Consider the following 19,266-nt stretch of genomic DNA (forward strand, 5'->3'; position numbering starts at 1 on the left):
ACATTTCTGCTTCAGGCAGACCAGGCCAGAGGATGCCAGCAGTGTTTGCAGTGTTGCTGCCAAGTTCTGCTCAGGATCCTTCCCTGCACAGCTCCTGCTAAGCTCTTGTAGTGTCTAACCCTGGCTCCCATCCTCTGTGCACAGGCCAAGGCAGCCTGTGAGGGGTATTTCACATCGAGGGGATGCTGAAATCTTGGTGATGTGTTTCTGTAAAGCTTCTCTGAACACAGATCTGCACCAGGCCTTTGGGGACCGTACCTTTGTCTGCCAGGGACAGCGTGCTGTTGAAGTACTGCTCCTCCACAGTCCATGCTGTGTCATTGATCTTGTTGGACACCCCACAGGATCCAATGCAGCTCACCTTGATGGCTGTGGAGAGACAGGACACACGTCAGCACTGGGAGGAAACAAAACCTCAGGTTCAGACCTGCCTCAGGTACTGCACTGTGCAGGAGCAGTGCTCATGAAAACACACACAGGGTGGGAAATTGGAGCAGAGGAATCAGGTCATGCTTTCATTCCAAAAGTGGGTTTTCCAGCACTCCCAACACAACTGAGCACTCTCTGCTACCCCTGTGCTATTTCTAGGTACTACCACCTTTGAAACCCTCAAGCTGGTTTCCTTGCACTGAGGAAGCCCTTAGCAGCAGTGACTGCAGTTCCCTGACAGGCAAACCTCTCTCCCAAATGCACCAGTGTTCCCTCCCAAAACATGCACCAGCCTTGGCACTCTGGCTGAGAGCACAAGCCTTGGGTGTCACTGTCCAGACAGGGATGAGCAGCCAAGGACTCTGCTGCTCCTGCCACCCCACAAGGAGCCTGGCATCCCATTGAGGGTCTCACCATCCCTGGGAGGAGAGACATGGTTGGCACAAGCCCAGTCAGCAGCTGAACAAGGGCCTCAAACAGCCCTGTCTGAAGCAGCAGCAGAGAGCTGAACCCCCCAGTGCAGCCTGGACAAGCTCTGCTGCTTGAATTCACAGCCCTGTCACCCTCAGAGGGCATTCCCAGCCCCTGCTCAGGCTCAGTCTCAGCTTTAATGTCTTGCAGCAAAACCACTTTGCCATTAACACTTGTCCTGCATCAGGACCTCCAAAATGTCCATGCACACATCACTTCCCAGCCAGCCAGCAGCTCTAAGGATTGGCTTCCTCCTCTGTTAGAGACACAGCGCTCAGCAAAGCCACACAGCAAGGTCTGGAAGCACCAGAGGGGCCATCTGACCCTCCCAAAAGCAAGGACAGTCATTTGAGCTATGTTTGTGCCTTGCCTGGAGAAAGTCACCCCAAGAGCTCAGCCTGCAGCTCTCAGAGGAGCTCCCCACAGACACCTTCAGTTAGTCTTGGCCAATACTCAGCAGGTTGAAATTAGATTCTGATGTCGACACTGGACCACAGAGACAAACGTGACAGACTGGCCTTGCTGCACAGCAAGAGATGATCTGCACTGCTGCCCCCACACAGGGAGGACACAGGCAGACCCATCATGGCACAAACAGAGCTCTCAGGGCTGTCCCAGCCTCAACACCTCCCACCTGAATCCCATCAGGTTTTGCAAGAGCTGGAGCCCACAGAAGTCCCTTACCCCAGTGGCCAGGTGAGTAGTTCTGCTGGCAGAAAGGTGACAGGATGCACCAGACAGATTCTTTCCCTGTTTGACCCATCAGCTCCCCTGTGTTCCAGCTGCATCCACAGGAAGCATCTCCCTGGGAGGCAGGTGGCCAGTTTGTGTGGCTTAGGAGCTCTCCCCTCCCCTCCTCAAATGTCCTCAGCCCTGTTGATATCAACACCTCCACCCACCCACCCAAACACTGAGGGCTGGATGTTATTGCTGCTTGCAGCCACCTCAAATAACTCTCCAGAGCACCTGCCTGGCCAAAGTGACTGAATCAGGACAAGGTGGGAAGACCCCAAATCCAGCCCTCCCTGCAGGGGCAGCTCATAGCTCTTACCCCAGTCACAGCCAGGGGGTCCTGCAGACAGGTGGAATGAGCTCCTCAGGGCTCAAAGTCTGCAACCCCACAAGGAAGAACAGATCTCCTGCCACCCCCTCAGATCTCCTGCCATACCCCCACAGCAGATCATAGCTGAGATGAAGAGCCCCTTGCAGTCCAAGTGTTGTTCTGTACTCAAGGACAAAGGATAAGCAGCTCCAGATGCCAACTCTCATTATCCAAACATCAATACAGCAACGAGGCTGACACACCACTGTGTCTGTGATGTGCTTCAGCATTTGCAAGGCAGGCAAAGATCAGGATGGCATGGCCTGGGATGGGAACTCCCCCAGCACAGCACAGAGCACATCTGAGCTGATACAGGTGCCCTCCTGAGGTGAACCATCACAATGAGCCCTCCCCACATCCCCAGGTGACATCCAATCCTCTCTGTTGGCAGGTGGCAGAGCCAAAGCCACAGAGGGGCCTCAGCATCAGGAGCAGGAAAGGCTTTAGCAGGGTGGTGTCCTGTGTATCTACACATTGGTGCCAAGCTCAGACATACTGCCACATCTCTGGGCTCACAACAAGCCTGTCCCACTCTGAATTAGCCCACAGAACGCAGATGGATCCAGTCAAACCAAGCCCAGACTCACCCACTCCATTCCCTCATTTTCACACAGGAGATGTGAGCAAGAAAAGCCCAACCAAAAACTGGAGAACATTCACATCCTCCAGGAGCAACAGCCCCTGAGCAGGCTCCCCCTCAGCCTCCCTGCACAGCAGGAGTTTACAGATCAGCACCATCTGTTCAGTGCCCAGATAAGGGGCCCACAGGCTCTGATTGCAGCCTGATCCTGCACTGTGGTGAGGAGGCTCTGCTGCTCCAGGGAGGCAGGTGGGTGGGGATGCTCAGGAACCCAGGCTGTGCCACAGCTCCCTTCCCACAGCACACAGGCTCAGCAGGCAGGGGCAGTGGGTTTGCAGTCTGACACCCAGAGCCAGCCCTGGCTGGGGCCCTGCTGCCATGGTCAAGCACCAGGGCTGAAGTCAGACCATGTCCAAAATTCCCTCCACAGCTTGCTGAGGGGTTTTCCAGCACAGGAGCTGGCAGCTCCAAGGCTTCCCCATTAACCACTGGCATCCCAAACTGCATGGTCACAGCAAGCCTAGAGGGGAGGGACAGTCCCCAGAGGGATTGCTCTGGGGCTCTGAGGGGTTTCCTCAGTCCCACCAAACCCTCTCCAGCCACATTCCCTGACCATCACTCACCCTGGGGTTGCCATTCCAACCCTAAGCAACAGAAAGCAGCATTTCAGGCTGAAAAGTTTGAAGGAATTCCACTCTCCCCTTCCCTCTACACTACCCAAAGTGTCCTCTCACCAGGCACACCAAGTCAAGTGGGGCAAGCCTTGGAGCAGCTCAGAGGGCAGAGATTTGTTACACAGCATCTTCAACCTGCTCCAGACACATAAGCACCCCACAACTCATTTGGGAAAAATGGGGTGGACAACAGCTCTGAGCTATTGCCCCACAGCTGACAGTGTGGCTGGACACAGGGATTGCACAACCCCCCTCATCCCCCAGGCTCCTGGAGGAGCCAGCAGATCCCCAAGCCCCTGCAGGGTGGGTGATGCTGTCCAGGACAGCCACAGAGCCCCCCCAGTTTCGTGCAGAGCAGGAAAGACTGGCAGCTACAGGGCCAGGTTATCTGGGAGGTTTCAGAGGTGCCTGGTTCAACAGATCAAACCATTCATCTCACTCCTAACCAGGTTTTGGAACAGTGGACCATAAATCAGCCTCTCCATGAGCATCCCATGGGCAGAGGGAGATATGGGGACTTGCCTGGCTCTCTCTTGTACAGGCTCCTGCCCACAAGCAGGAGGAGGGACAGGGATGCGTGACAAGCACAGCTCAGGAATGTGGCTCTGGGGGCAGCTGGAACCCAAAAATGGCATTGTCAGGATGGACCTGGCAAAACCAGCACCATCACAGCTGCTGCAATGGAGCCACCTGAGCATGGAGCTTGTCAGGCTGCCTGTCAGGAAGCAAAATGCACAGTCTGAGCCTTTCCAAGGAAATCCTGGAACTGCCAAGCTGCAGACAGAGGAAATAAGAATAGTTTCTGCATCAGAATAGGCCAGTTCCAGTTATTAGAGACCCATTAAAAATGCCTCTGGAATCCAGGGCTACCAGTGGCCCCAGTCACCTCCCTCCTGCTCCCTGTTTACCCAGGCTGATTTGAATAAATACAGGAAAAAAACAAAGTCCAAAAACTGTAAGGGGAGGGGAAGGGGGAGGCAAAGAGAAGAAATGAATGATGAAGCCATGCAGAAGGCAAGAGCCCTTCACCCCAGAGTCCCTGAGGGACTGAGGGAAGCGGGCAGCTCCACATCCAGCCAGACACATCTTTAGCAACGCGCTGCAGCACGCGCCAAGCGCTGGAAATAAAAGGAGACAGCTCAGCCATATCCATCTCTGCACAAAGTAAAAATAGAGATGCCAGGAGCTGGGCACGTCTGCCTCCTTCCAAGGTGATTTAAGGAGAGCAGCCTTAGATTTCAAACTGCTTTTTCTCCTCACCCAGTGAGTTGCTCTCCTCAGGGGAGCTGGTGTGGCACCTTGGGCACGAGGAAAGGACAGCACACACATCCCCTCCTCTGCCAGGGGCATGGGGTGTGTGCACATCCCCCTTCCAAAATCCAGCCATGGCTGAGCCAGCAGAGGCTCAATGGTCACCCTGCACTCAGCCCCAGTCCCAAGTGAACTTTCAAGTCCCACCTGTGTCACACACCTGCTACAACAGGTATGGGCAGGGGGGGAGGGAAGAGGCTGCTGCATCTTGGTCAGCTTGGATTTTCTAGGTTAGGCAGGGGAAGCAGCAAAACCAGTTTGTAGAATCATTAAATATCCTGAGCTGGAAGGAACCCACAAAGATCATCCAGTGCAGCCCCTGCCCTGCCCAGCCCCCCCAGCAGCCCCACCCTGGGCACCCCTGGCAGCGCTGCCCAAAGGCTCCTGGAGCTCTGGCAGCCTCGGGGCCGTGCCCATTCCCTGGGCAGCCTGGGCAGTGCCAGCACCCTCTGGGGGCAGAACCTTGCCCTGATCTGCCCTGCCCCTGACACAACCTGACACAGCTGGAGGTGGCTGTTGCAGCTGGCAGCAACTCAGGCAGGACAAACAGACCCTCCTGTCATTCCCTTTCCTCTGCAAGGACGGATGAAGAGCTGGCAACTGAGCTCTGAAATGGCATTGAAATGGCACTTACACACAGCCTGGGATGTTGCCAGCTCACCCAGGTCACCACGTGGCCTCAGCCATGTCTGCTGCACCCAGAGGCTCCAGCTGTCCCTGCTGCAGGGAAGGAGGGGCCCAGCCCTGCGCACGTGGGATGAGATGGATGGCAGAGCCACACAGCACAAGGGACCAGGGCACGCTTTAGTGACAGAATTGAGGGCACCCAGGGACTCAGATACCCTCTGGAAAACTCCTGCATGCCTGGATGCAGCTAACAAGGGAGCAGAGGAGGAGAAAGTGCTGTGGGAGTTGTGGGAGTCAAGTGAGTGTGCATCACAGAAATCTTCATTTCATGGAAACCAACCACAGGAAGGCAGAGCCCCCTTCCCTCATCCCTCTCCATCAGAGCCATGGCAGACAGTGATCACCAGATTTTAACAGATTCTCTCAAGCTGCCAGAGCTGCAGGGACTCAGAGCATCCATGAGCTGGGAATGAGCCATTTTCCATCCCAGGGAGCAGGAGCAGCCTTGGGAGAAGGGGGAGAAGGATCCCCCTGAACCCCAGCCCCTCCCCAGAGCACGGCAGCAGGGACCTGGTTTTGGCAGAAGGATGGGCAGCAGGAGGTCACCTCAACACACAGCACCACTGCTCCACCTTGGAGTGACACCTCTGGGCTCACAAAGATCACAAATTGGGATTCACCCTGAGATCTTCCAACCTGCATCTGTGTGAAGATGAGGGGTTTGAGGTTCCCCACACTATCAGCCAAGCAGGACCAGATAGCAGTGGGAAAATGGGAAGCCTGGGAGAGAGCAAGACCCACAGGCAGAGCAAGTTACTCTCAGTTTGTAGAGACTGGGTAATTCCTAAAAAAGTTCCATGAGAAGTGGACACCAAGAGGGGCAGGATGAGATTTTTCTACTGATGGCCTTTACACAGACACACACCCAAACAGCTCCAGACAGAAAGGACTGAGCAGGAAGGCTGGGAACTCACGAGATACACACAAGTCCCTCGTGCATGAATATATTGAGACGCTACTAATTAAACCAACAGCTCCTAATTAAATCTCAGCTGTCCCCATCCTTCTGGGTCCATCCTGTCAGTTCTTGAGACACAAATAGTCTTGAGCATTTTACAAGCCACTGAGGCAAGAGCAGAGCTTACAACAAGTGCTGGAGGCAGAGGCAGGTTTGGCACAAGGTTAAGGATTGTCTGGGGAGGATTTTGTCTTCTTCCTTCACAAGAACCCAGCACAGGGGCAGGAAAGGGATCTGACCCCTAATGTGGAAGGAGAGGAGTTGTCTAGAAGAGTAGTCTGTGCTTTCCATCTCAAATCAAACCCAAGCCTGTAGCAGGCCCTGGGAGGAGACTTGTCTGGAGCTGACACACAGGGAGCAGCATCTCCCACAGCACCAGCAGCTCCTGGAGCACTTGGCTGCTGCTCCCTGTGCTCCAAGGGCTCATCCCACCTCCCACTGCCATCACAAGCTCTGCTCAGAGGCTCAGACAGGCTCCCAGTGAAATTCTGAGTGGTTGCTGTGTCTGACCCCTCTCTGTCCACAAACTTCAGCATCATTTAGCCCCCAGGAGCAAGAGCAACCTCTGCTGTTCAGCCATTCCTTCCCCAGGCTGGCACTTGCCCTCTGCACCTACAAGGGGTTGGACCAGCCAAACCCCTCACAGCAATGCATAAGAATCCATGAATGTCAAATAGAAAAGCTTTTTCTGATCTCTCTCTTTTCGAACTTTTTTTTCCCCATTTCTGAACGTGTAGAATTCACATGAACTTTGTATTTTTTGAGTTTTACATCACTCCATTCAAAAACTCTCAGACCAATTAATCCTTTAATTTCCTTGAATATATCTTTTTTCTGTCAACTCAATATTACAAGCAGTTCCTATTGCCTTTTTTGTGCCAAGAAAGTTCCTGAAAATAATACCTTAACTATCAAATAACCTGTTTCTTACAAGACACATTTAGACTGATGATTTCTGAAGATCTATCCTCCTTAAGTTGTTCAATTAAATTATTTTTTAGAATTATTATGTTTTATTTATTTTTGGGGGTTTTTTATTCTTTGTGCTGCATACTTTTGGGCACAGATTTGTTACTCAGCATCACAAGGTATATTTTTTCTGCTTTATTCTTTGCATCTCACATTCTAAGAATCACATTTTTTTCTCCCTGACCTTTCAATGTGCTGATTCCCAGGGCAGCAGAGACACCCCTGCAAATCCAAGCTCAGCAAATGTGATCCCAAGCAGTGCCTGTTGCCCTGGCTGTGGCAATAGGGCACACCCTATTTTTCATTTATTTTTTAGAATTATCATGCTTTATTTATTTTGGGGGTTTTTAGAATTATTATGCTTTATTTATTTTGGGGTTTTTTAGAATTATTATGCTTTATTTATTTGGGGTTTTTTAGAATTGTTATGCTTAATTTATTTTTGGGGGTTTTTTTATTCTTTGTGCTGTATACTTTTGGGCACAGATTTGTTACTCAGCATCACAAGGTATATTTTTTCTGCTTTGTACTTTGCATCTCACATTCTAAGAATCACATTTTTTCTCCCTGACCTTTCAATGTGCTGATTCCCAGGGCAGCAGAGACACCCCTGCAAATCCAAGCTCAGCAAATGTGATCCCAAGCAGTGCCTGTTGCCCTGGCTGTGGCAATAGGGCACACCCTATTTTTCATTTATTTTTTAGAATTATCATGCTTTATTTATTTTTGGGTTTTTTTAGAATTATTATGCTTTATTTATTTTTGGTTTTTTTTATTCTTTGTGCTGTATACTTTTGGGCACAGATTTGTTACTCAGCATCACAAGGTATATTTTTTCTGCTTTATACTTTGCATCTCACATTCTAAGAATCACATTTTTTGCTCCCCACACTTCCCTCCCTGACCTTTCAATGTGCTGATTCCCAGGGCAGCAGAGGCAGCCCTGCAAATCCAAGCTCAGCAGATGTGATCCCAAGCAGTGCCTGTTGCCCTGGCTGTGGCCACAGGGCTGTCTGTGTGTGTCCAGTGCCAGGCTGAGGCAGGAGGACACACCTGAGTGTCCCACCCACCCTGCAGGAAGCCCAGAACCCCCTAAAGAACCCCAAACTGTGAGAAGGCTGAAGCAGCTCCTCAAAACAGCCTGGAAAAACCCCACCTGTAGCAGCTCCAGGGGAGTGACAGCTCTGCCACAGGGGCAAAGTGACCCACAGCCACTATTTCAGCTGTGCATTAATCATTTCAGCCCAGCCTGAGGAGGGACAGCAGTACGGACACACAAGGGTGCCCTCATTCCAGCACTGGGCAGGTGTGGACCTGCAGAAAAGTAGAAAAAATCTTCTAAGTTCTTTCCCAGGTAGGTCAATCCTTCCCCCCATTAGGAGCATTTTCTTCCATCAGGCTGAGAGCAGCAGGAAAACCTACATTTTCCAGCTCCTCCCCAAAACCAAGGGTCAACATAAATCCTGAGACAAAAAAGCCAACTCTTGGGCTCCTGTTTAGAACAAACTCCTGCTCAAAGCAAAGGTTTTTCTCCCTTGTGGAGCAGACAGGTTTATTTATAGCATCACAGTGTTTTATCAGCATGTTGGCTGCCCTCAGAGGAAGGGGGTCATCTCGAACATCTGGAATTAAATCCTCAGCTGAGCACACTTAACAAGCCTGGCTCTGCACACATCAGGCTGCAGGGGGAAAACTCAGCAGAGAACAAGGCCACACAGGCTGTGGCAGGGGGATGAACACGTGCCACCAAGTCTGTGCCTTGGATGTGCCAGAGGCAGCTCCTTAGCAACAGGCATGAAACAGCACAGCACCTGCACTCAGGGCCTGACTGAGGGGCTTCACCCCAATCCCACCGTGCTGCTGCTGCTACAGCCACCTCACTGCTCCCCAAACACTCCAGAAGGGGATGCTGGGGTAATCCTTTCTCCAATACTGCCTCTTGCAAAACCAGGACAAGTTTAGGACTTTTTTTAAGCTCCAGACTGATGTAGGCCCCAGTGCTGAGGCAGACTGGGGAAGAGGAGGGGAGAAGTGGGCTTGCTCTGCTCAAGAGCCCACAGTGGCAGTGGTGGTGGTTCCATAACAGCCAGGCAGAGTCTGGACATGTCCTGGCAGTGCCTCAGACCAGTTTTGGGAGCCCAGACTTTGATCCCATCCTAAACAGGTGGCACAGTCCAGCAGAGCCGCTCCACACAGTGCCACACCCAGGGCACAGGTCAGCGATGCCATTCCTTGGGTACCCCTGCAAGGAGAGCAGCTGTGCCCCACCCCAGCATGCTGAGGGACCATCCTCTTCCTCCCAGGCCAGGCTGGCAGCCACAGGCATCCTGGCATGCTGGGAACAGCCAGATCAAACAGCAGTGAGAAACTGCTTGGCACAGAGAGGCAGATCTCACATCTCCCCAGGAATATCTCCATGCCAGCCACCCACCTGAGCCACGCTGGCAGCACTCACAGCCTCCTCCTCTCCCATCCACCCTCCAAGTACTGGAGGGGAAAAGCAGAGAGGTTGCAGAGGAGCAGAAGGCTGGAGGAGAGATGGAGGCAACATTTCATGTGGAGCTTCAAATGCTCCAGGGTGTGAAGCCAACTTTTATCTCAAGAGATTTCCTTCCTTTCTGCTAGTCTGGACAGAAATTCAGAGTGGGAAACTGTGACCTGTTTGGAGACTGCAGAGCCTGCCCTCCTCCTAAAATTGCATTTGAGGCTCACTTCTGCTCATGCCATCCATGAGGAAGCAGCCTCTGTTGCTCTCAGGGAGGGACTGGGATGGGACCAAGCTCCAGGCAGCCAGCACAGAAACATCTCATACACAGGATCTCAGCAGGACCCAGAAAAGTTTTACTCATGCTCCCCTGCACAAGACAGATTTATTTTAATAAATTTAATGTAGATTTAATTTACTCCATCTTTCTCAGGGGACCTGGGTAATAAGCTGGATTTGGTGAGCCCTGAATTTAAGTAAGCTATCCTGTTCAAAGTGAAATAAGGCTCTACATACATAAGCAGTCAGAGCATCTTAATCTTCAGCACTTGGCCCCTAGAGCAGCCCCCTGGGAAGGGAATGCAAGTCCCACATGCCCAACATGCAGCCAGACAAGTGGAACAGAATCAGCAGCTCAGCCTGGCTCACAGGAATGCTGATGGATGCCAGGACCTGCCAGCACTCAGCACTTCAGCCAGACAGGGACCACAGCCACCCTTCCTCAGACTGAGCAGTGCTAAAACAGAAGTGAGGAATGTCATTTTTTTATAGCTTGCCCAAAGTGAAATAGGTTTCCACCCAGCACTTAACACTACTTTAGGTCACAGGAGTTAAGATATTCTGGTACAATTGACTTGGCTGTCTAAAAAAGGAAGAAACTCCACCACAACCTACCACAGAGCCCTGCAGGTTCTGGGGGAATGTGCTGGATGCTGATGTAAAAAAACACTCCTTTAAACCGCTTAAACAAACTCTATTGTTCTTTCCCAGCAAGTGCAAAGCCTGGCACCTTTTCCCACCTCACTGGCAGAACAACTCCCGTGGAAAAGGAGCAGCTGAGCTCTCTGATGTGCTGGGAACACACCTCTGTCCTGGGAACCACCTCTGTGTGACCCCACAGCCCTGCCCCACTCTCCCCACAGCCTGAGCAGGTCTGACAGCCCTTTGCCCAGACAGCCCCTCTGCCCCCACCATGGAGCATCTCCCTCCACGCTGGTGCAGCAGCCACTGCAGGAGATAAACAGGCACTGATCAGGTTTCCCTGCTCACCACAAAGGGCTTGATTCACCAGAGCCTACTCCCTTTTCAGACTCTTTCTAAATAAATGCTTCAAAGACTTCTGGAAATTCATGCTTAACAGGCTTACTGTAATTCCAGAGCAGCAGGGCTCCCGTGGGCCAGGCTCTGCTGTGGGACTGAGTCACGCTCATTTTCTTCTGACACTCTCAGATGCCCTTTCCTAAGAGGTAAGGCTACAAATCCTGTGGGCTGATGCTCATTTTGGGAGACCCTCACTGCCACCCACGACACAGCCAGGCACAGCTCTCCTGGCCTCAGCAACAGACAGCCCTGCAGATGTAAGGTTCAGCAGGGATGACACTCCTCCATCCTGCAGATGTAAGTTCAGGAGAGATGACACTCCTCCATCCTGCAGATGTAAGGTTCAGCAGGGATGACACTTCTCCATCCCCTCCTGGGGCTCAGGGGATGCTCCTGGACACAGATTCCCCATCACCCACTCTCCAGATGAGGAGCACATGCAAAGTCAGCCCAGCACCTGGTGGGGCAGGAGGTCTGTCCCAGGCTGGACACCCTGGGGCTGCAAGGACTCAGCACAGAGCACATTGTCACAGCCCAGTGTCCTGAGTGAGCCCCTGCCTCCATGGCAGGGGAAGGACTAAAGCAGCACACTCAGGACTGCTCAGCCATCCTGGGAACAGAGTTTTGGTGGGAGGGGTTGGAGCCCACTGACAGGGAGAGGAGGCAGGAGCAAGGAGTCAGGCAACCACGTGGAGCCACATCAGGGTCTGCCCTCCTGCCACTCCAGGCACTGAACTCCCAACTCAGCACACAGAACTGCTGAGACACCTCCAAATGATTTAGTGCTGCTGCAGCTCCCAACACGAGCCAGCAGCCAGCTCCCCTCCTCCTAGAAGGGGAGGTTTTTTCCTGAAGAGCTTTATTTACAAGCAGTAAAGCAAGCCTGCATTTAGTGCCTCCTCATCCTGGCTGGATACCAGCACAGGCAGGTTCTTGCTGGGGAGGCAGGAAGGCACAGCATGGGATGAGAGATCCCAGCTCCATCTGCTCCCTGCTGAAGATCCCAGCACAGAATGAGAGATCCAAGCCCAGGATGAGAGATCCCAGCACAGGATGAGAGATCCCAGCCTCACCTGCTCCCTGCTGAAGATCCCAGCACAGAATGAGAGATCCAAGCCCAGGATGAGAGATCCCAGCCCAGGATGAGAGATCCCAGCCCGGGATGAGAGATCCCAGCATGGGATGAGAGATCTCAGCCCAGGATGAGAGATCCCAGCCCAGGATGAGAGATCCCAGCCTTACCTGCTCCCTGCTGAAGATCCCAGCCCAGGATGAGAGATCCCAGTCCCATCTGCTCCCTGCTGAAGATTCCAGCACAGAATGAGAGATCCCAGCCCCATCCTCTCCCTGATGAAGATCCCAGCACAGGATGAGAGATCCCATCATGGGATGAGAGACCCAAGCCCAGGATGAGAAATCCCAGCCTCACCTGCTCCCTGCTGAAGGTTCCCCATTGAGCTCTCCTGCACTGCTTTTGCACATCTCAGTTGTCAAGAAATCTCCCAAGCCCAGCATCTTCAGAGAAAACAGCCAGAATCCACTTCACTAAGCAGAAGAGCTGCTCCTATGATTTTCTTTGATGCCATTCAACACAAGCAGCTGGATTCTCTATTTATAGCAAGATCATCAGTTTGGAAAGACGACTTATGTTCTTGTTATCACCAGAGCACCAGATACATAACAAATCCTCGCTGTGCTGGGAGTGCTACAAGTTGGTAAGAGAGTCCTCATGGTCAGGCTGTGCTCCTCAGAGATCCAAGTAGACAGAAAAGGAACATCTGGGACCTGAGCTGCACCTCTGGCACTGACAGACCCCTGCTGATAATTCCCTTTGAGGAGGCTCCAATTTCTACCCATACACTGAGCATTCCTCTCCAGAGCTGTTACCTTCCCAGCCAGTTTTATCCCACTCTAATTGCAGGGAATATTTGGGATTCAGGAGGGTGTTTTGGGAAGGGATGAACAGTGAATTGCTGCAGCATTGTTACCTCTGGTCTGAGCTGCCTGAGCCAGAACCACTGTCAGAGAGCAGAGTGCTGTCAGCAAGAACAAAGGAGGGGAAGTCATGAGCATTAGTGCTCCAGAAATGATTCATGCTTCTTGGAAACAGATTTTGCTACAGATATCTGACAAACTCTGGTTTTTAACAAAGATTAAGGTGCTCAGAGATCAGGGTGTTTTTAAACCAAATCTCTTAATAATTCCAGGTTGGCACTAGCTTGCCACCCTCATCTTGTTGAGGGGGACAAAAGCAGCTCAATGCTTACCTTAGGACACCCCATATCCTCTCCACTGCCATCATGCAGCATCTCAGTATCCCAATACACCTGTGAGAATTTACTCAAGCCATGCAACTCAAACCCATGGCACTGGCCACTCCTCTGCACAGAACAACACCCAGCCACATTGGGGTGAAAGGCTTCTACCCACAAACTTAGGGACAGCAAAACACCTCACTCCCAGCTGACTTGTGCACCCCATCACCTACTTTTTATTTGCCATTGAGAGAGTGGGGAATGGAGATTTGCTGTTTAAAAACCATCACAAGCAGACAGAAGCCTGAACACATTTGTGGTGTGGATCCATTTCACCTCTGGTTTGGATCCTGAGCACATGCAGGCACAACTGTAGCAATATGCTGACTGGCAACAGTCTGGTCCTTTGCTCATTTTCTCCTCTCCTAAGCACTCTGCATTTCTGCACGAGAGATTTGAAGAGTGACAGATTTTAAGAGCAGCACAAAGAGGCAATTAACTTCCACAGCAATTCCTGTTGCCAGACTCCAGAGGTCACAGCAGTAGCCTAAAGGCTGTAGGTTGGATATCTCAGCAATCAGCCCTCAAGAAAAGAGGCACCAAACCAAAGCCCACTCCCTGACAGGTTTGCCTGGCCATTTCAGGAGTAGCTGCTCTGAGCAGGAGAAGGAAAAGACCTTCCCCAATGCCTGGCAGAGCACCTTTCTCTGTGCTCTGGCACAGGTCTGCAGCACAACCCAATGACGCCATTCCCTTCTTCTCTTGGAAGGGCCTCTCTAGATAGTAGAGGATGATGCACATGTCCATCCTCCTCTTACTGGCCATGAGAGCCTCTAGCAAGACTTCACCAAGCCAAGTGACAGCTCTGTGTCTTTTACACACCTACTTCTTCCCTGGGGATGACTTACAGCACAAAGTATTCCACAACAGCTCCGAGTGGAGCACACCCATCCATGCACCTCCGTGGCTGCTCAGGGACAGGGAGCTGCCTTGGGATGAGAGGGATGGAAACCCACAGGCTTCCTCCTCCCAGCCAGGGAGCCTCCCTGCCGCCTACCTGACTCCAGCCCAGAAAGACAAGCTGCATCTCTGACAGCTCCGCGCCGCTCCGGGGAAGGGATAAGCACTCACACCCCGTTTGTCACACTTGGAAGCAAATCAGACAGACAGAACTCCACTCCACTTGTCCTCCCATTTTGTTAAACAAGGGATGGGAGGCCGTGGCACGTCTCCCTGCCAAGGAAAGCAGCGAGCAGTTTTTCAGCGGAGCGCGGGCGGGGGGAGCGGCTCAGCGCAGCGACAGAGACACAAACCCAGCTCGTGATTAGTTATTGACTCCAGAGGAGTTGCAGCTCTAGCAGCAAGCCAGCCAGGAGAGCAAAAATCCCTCTTTTGTTCCCCAGCCTCAGACAGACTTGGCCACACAGCTGCCTGCTGTCTCGCTTCACACAGTGAGAAAAGAAAGTTAATCCAGCTCCCCTCCAGCAGGAGCCATCCAGCCTGGGGGAGTGATGCTGCAGAGTCATCCCTGAGCTTCATCCTGGCACCCACCACTGCTGGTGGATACCAGACAGCTCAAGGACCTCGTGGGACATTGCCAGGATCAGCAGGGACAGTGCCCTCCAAACTCTGAGGCCTAGCTCAGCTCTCCCCACAGTGCCCCCCAAAGCAGGACCAGCCATGGGGTCCCTGCTGCCCCCATGGTGAGTAGGTGACCCAGGGATCCCTGCTGCCCACACATGGATTTCCAACCCTCCTTTACAGGAGAGAGCCAGACCCCTGTGCAGGGACTGAATCCACCTTTTCCCAAGCTACAGCCTTCCTGCAGGAACAATGCTTTCCACTGTACCAGAGGTCAAGTAGTAGGAGAATCATGGCCAACAAAGTCCTTTGGTGTCATCCCTTCCCCTCAGGAAGGGCACAGGTCACACACATGTCAGAACCACCAAACCCAAATTTCTCCCTGCTGCCCTTCTAGGCAACAGAAATTACCTTTTAGTTTGGACACCTGACCCAGGATTTCAGAGCCCTGCTCTTCATCCCCCTTCACCACCAGCATTCTCTGTCCTCTATATGAGAAGTGAGAATATTTACTACATTTAAGATCAGAGAAGAAAATTATGATTCATAGGCTCTCCGCTCTGTGGAAATGGGAATTATGTATCTGTATTTCTAGAGCATGAACAAACATGAGTACTTGTGTCTATAGCTTTGTAGATCAAGGGAGTGATTTTAAAGTCAACTCATCCCTGCATAAACCTGGACAGCCAAATAACAGAGTGGGGAATAGCAAAGTGCTGAAATCTGCACTTGCTGTTTCTTTGCTCTTGGTGACCTGGCAGAGAGGGCTGTTATTTTAACATTATGCTGGTTGAAGCCTCACTGAACGGCAGGCGGGACCAAAATAATCCACATGGCCCCTGGAAGCCACAGAGTTGAGAGGAAAGTGCTCCAGCATCTCCAGGCAGCACAAGCCTTTGTTCCCACATGCTCCTGCCAGCAACCAGGACTGCCTGCCCTGCTCCAAGTGAACTGGCTTCCCTCCTCCTTCCCCACAAATTAACTCCATCTCCAGCTGTCCCTGCACAAGCTTCCTGTAAGATTAATTATTCTTTGTACACACATGTTTGATGATTTACCCAGCAAACCAGGCACAATGATAAGGAATTCTCCATTTCCATCAGCGCTCTCCCCTGAGGCTCAGAAGTTTTCTGGGCAGGTCCTTCACCCTGGCACAGGCACAGGAAGAAGTGTGACTCCTCAGAAGGCCCACGTGGGCCACCAGGACCAGTCAGTGTTTGTGATGCTGCTGCAAGGTCAGCTGAAGAAGATGTGCTTCTGAAGAGCCCTCACTGCCAGTCAGCAGGGCTGGCACTGACGCCAGTCTGAGTGGGAACATGAATGATCCCAAAAGGTGTGTCCCCAGCCACGCTGCCCCATGACCCAGGATTTCTCCTGTGTTTAGCAAGGCACAGCGAGCTGTGTTTGTTTGCACTGTCACCTTTCAGAAGGTGTAATTTACAAGAGCCAGAAGTTACCGTGTGAGGAGTCACCTAAGGCTGGTTCCGGCTGTGATCTCACACACCAAGCACCGAGGAGTCACCGCGCCGGGTTCGCCTGGTCAGGAAATGGAAAGCACCAAATTCAAATTGTGGGGCTGTGGGCCAGACCTGCCAGGGGTGAGGACTAAACTCCTGGAAGCAGTTTATTAGCCTGGAAAGTCACAGTTGGCCACAGAAGGTGTGTGGGGGGGTATATATACAATGTAAAATGAGTTGGTGCCACCCAGCTCTCCCCACAGCCCAGCAGGAAGCCAGACCCTGTCAGGCTGTCTGATCCCTCCTGTGCTGAGCCCACAGAGCTCAACAGGACTCACAAGTCCCTTTAAGATCTCTTACAGCAGATAGGCACCTGCTGGAACACCAAAAGGATGTTTCAGCAGCTACATGAGCCTCTTCCTCTGAGGGTGAGACATTTCCTTCATCCAGAAAGGAGAGGGTGCCCAAGAGATCAAGTGTGGAGGGTTTAAGCACCAGAGACCATGAGATACACAGCAGGAGGGAGAACACACAACAAAGAGTCACTTTGTGCTTGGCAGAAGTTGGTTTCACATCCAAATGTGACTTAACTGGGTGAGTTCTGACACGAGTAATGGAAAGTTTCTACCCCAACTCATGAAGCCACTGTACAGGAAACAGCCTAGAAGAGCTGCTCAGAGACCTAAGCACAACAGAAACATCAACCACATGGAGCCCACCTCAGATTTTGGCTGGATGCTCCTGACAGCTTTCCTAGAGCTCAGCTACCCCAGCTCTTACCAAAATCCCTGCACTAGCCCCAAACACCAGATCCCACAGCAAAACCCCTCATGAGTTCAGGACCTGCACTTAACAGCAGACCCTGATGCATCTCAGAATCGAAGCAATAAGGAAGCAGAAGGAATGTCTAGAACACCAATACACTTTTCTCCTTCCCTACAACACCACCAGGAAGCAGAGGAGAGCTGGTGTAGAGCAGAACCTGGCAGGTCCTCTCCAAATGGGAGTTGTAGAGGCAGCAGCAAGTAACTTTGGCCAGCTGGCAGCACAAGGGGCCAGCACACCAAACTCCTGTCCCTCCCAAGAAGCACCTTCAGGAATGGGTGGAAGGCAATGGGATGGGCTGAGGAGGGAAGTCAGCCAGACTTCATTAAAACATCTTTGCTGGAAGTGCATCTGGGAGTACTCTCCACTGAGATAAACGCTGGATCTGCAACTGTTTTGCTCTGACAGGAGTTAAACAGGCTACAAGTTTACACATGTCCTAGATACTTTTTTTTTTCCACCAGGAGCTTCCAAAAGCTATTGCAGACAACTGGGAGAGGTGCTCTCAAAAGCAAGGCACAGGCAAGCATAGGCACCATCATACAGGCTGACAGCTCTTGAACAGAGACTTCGCATTTTACATTACTCGGTCTTTTTTTCCCCCTCCAATAATTTGTTACAAAGGAAGCAGCATGCACACACAAGAAGCAAGCAAGACCTCAGGGAAAACAGCAAATTGGTTCACATTTCCACAGCGCTGAGCACAAAGCTGACTTGCAAATGCGAATGACTTCTCCCAGGCGGGGGAGGAAGCTCCCAGTTTGGATGATCCGAGCCCAGCCGCTCATTTCCCTGCAGCCCATCCCCATCCCCGTGCCCTGACGGACTGCACCAGCCACGAGCATGGCCCGAGCCTCGCGTGGAGCAACAACAACAACCCCACAGCCCAACACGTCCTGCTCCAGACCACTGCTGCCCAGCGGGCACTCTCAGCACCTCGTACACACCGCGGGCATCTCCCACACCAGCAGAGCCACAACTCCAACGCCCGAGTTCATTGGAGATGTTACAGCACGGCTGCTCGCTGCGGACGGTGCCTGCGAGCCTGGGTGGGCGCCGCTCCTGCCAGGACACAGCAGCGCCCATGTCCCCTCTCCTGCCCGGGCAGGGCTGCTGCCCACCGGGACACGGCATCGCCCACCGGGACACGGCACATCGCCCACCTCCTGCCATCCCCCTGCCCTAACACATTCGGGCTCCGTCCGACCCAGGGGCACCAAGCTCGGGGTTCGGGCGATGCCGGCAGCCCTGGGAAGCCGCAGGACTCGGGGAAAGCAGAACGAGACGGGCGAGCCCCTCCACCACCTCCCGCTGCCACCCTGGGCACCCGCCAGCTCCGGAGGCTGCTGTGGCTCAGCCCCGCGCTGGGCTGTTTTGGGAAGGGGGCTGGGAGGATGTTTCCTTATTTATGGGACAGGAGCAAAAAGTAAGAGGAGGAAGCGAAGGAGGAAATAATCCAGCAGGTTGCTCCCATCGGCCCCTCCCGGCCGCCGCATGGCAGCGGGGGCAGCAGCGATGGGGCAGCCCCGGAGCCGCCGGTCCCCAGAGCCGGGGAAGGGAGCCCGGCCGCTCCCCGGGGCGCTCGGCGGGCCAGGGCAGCCCGGGAACCCCTCCCCGGGATATCCGCCCCGCCGTGCGGCCCCGCGGGCACGGCAGGCCGCGGGCTCACCTCGGTACTGCAGCGAGCCCGAGAGCCGCACGGTGACGGTGCCGGCCAGCGGCTCGCCGGGGCTGTAGACGACGCGGCTATCGCCCAGGCGGATCTCGAAGAGCTGCACCTTCCCCATGGCCGCGCCGGCCCGGCCGCTCTCCTCCGCTCCGCTCGTACCTGCGGCCCGCGCTGTGCCTGCCCCGGCGGGCGGGACCGCCCCGCGCCCGCCCTGCGCCCGCCCCGCCCCGGCCGCGCTGAGGGAGCGGGGCGGGCCCGAGGCGGCGGCGGCGGCCGGGCCGGGGGCTGCGGGTGGGTCCCTGAGTGCCGAGGGAAGGGGGCAATTGTGCGGCCAGGCTGAGGAAAAGGAGCAGGCTGTGGGGCTGGCTGTGAGGGAAGGGGTAGCTGATAGATCCCTGACTGCTTTGAGGGAAAAAGCAGTTTGTGAGGGAAGGAACCACTGGTGGGGTCAGGCTGTAAGGGAAGGAGCAGGTTGTGGGGCTGGGCTGTGAGG

The 19,266-nt window shown here is 53.3% G+C and overlaps 1 protein-coding gene across 1 annotated transcript in view; it reads right to left on the bottom strand.

The window, feature by feature from the left end:
- ARRDC1 (arrestin domain containing 1) overlaps positions 1–18,948 on the bottom strand; it is a 37,845-nt gene extending 18,897 nt beyond the window's left edge. The window contains exons 1-2 of the mRNA XM_054284403.1: positions 18,774–18,948; positions 259–369 (exon numbers count right to left, since the gene is read on the bottom strand). Coding sequence (XP_054140378.1) covers positions 259–369; positions 18,774–18,891 — 229 coding nt within the window. The 5' untranslated portion in view covers positions 18,892–18,948. The remainder of the gene's footprint in view (positions 1–258; positions 370–18,773) is intronic.
- Positions 18,949–19,266: the final 318 nt, after the last annotated feature.

The sequence above is a fragment of the Melozone crissalis genome, unplaced genomic scaffold, assembly GCF_028551555.1.
Source record: "Melozone crissalis strain CALT ecotype California unplaced genomic scaffold, PUWL_Pcris_2 ptg000041l_1, whole genome shotgun sequence".
Classification (NCBI taxonomy): domain Eukaryota; kingdom Metazoa; phylum Chordata; class Aves; order Passeriformes; family Passerellidae; genus Melozone; species Melozone crissalis.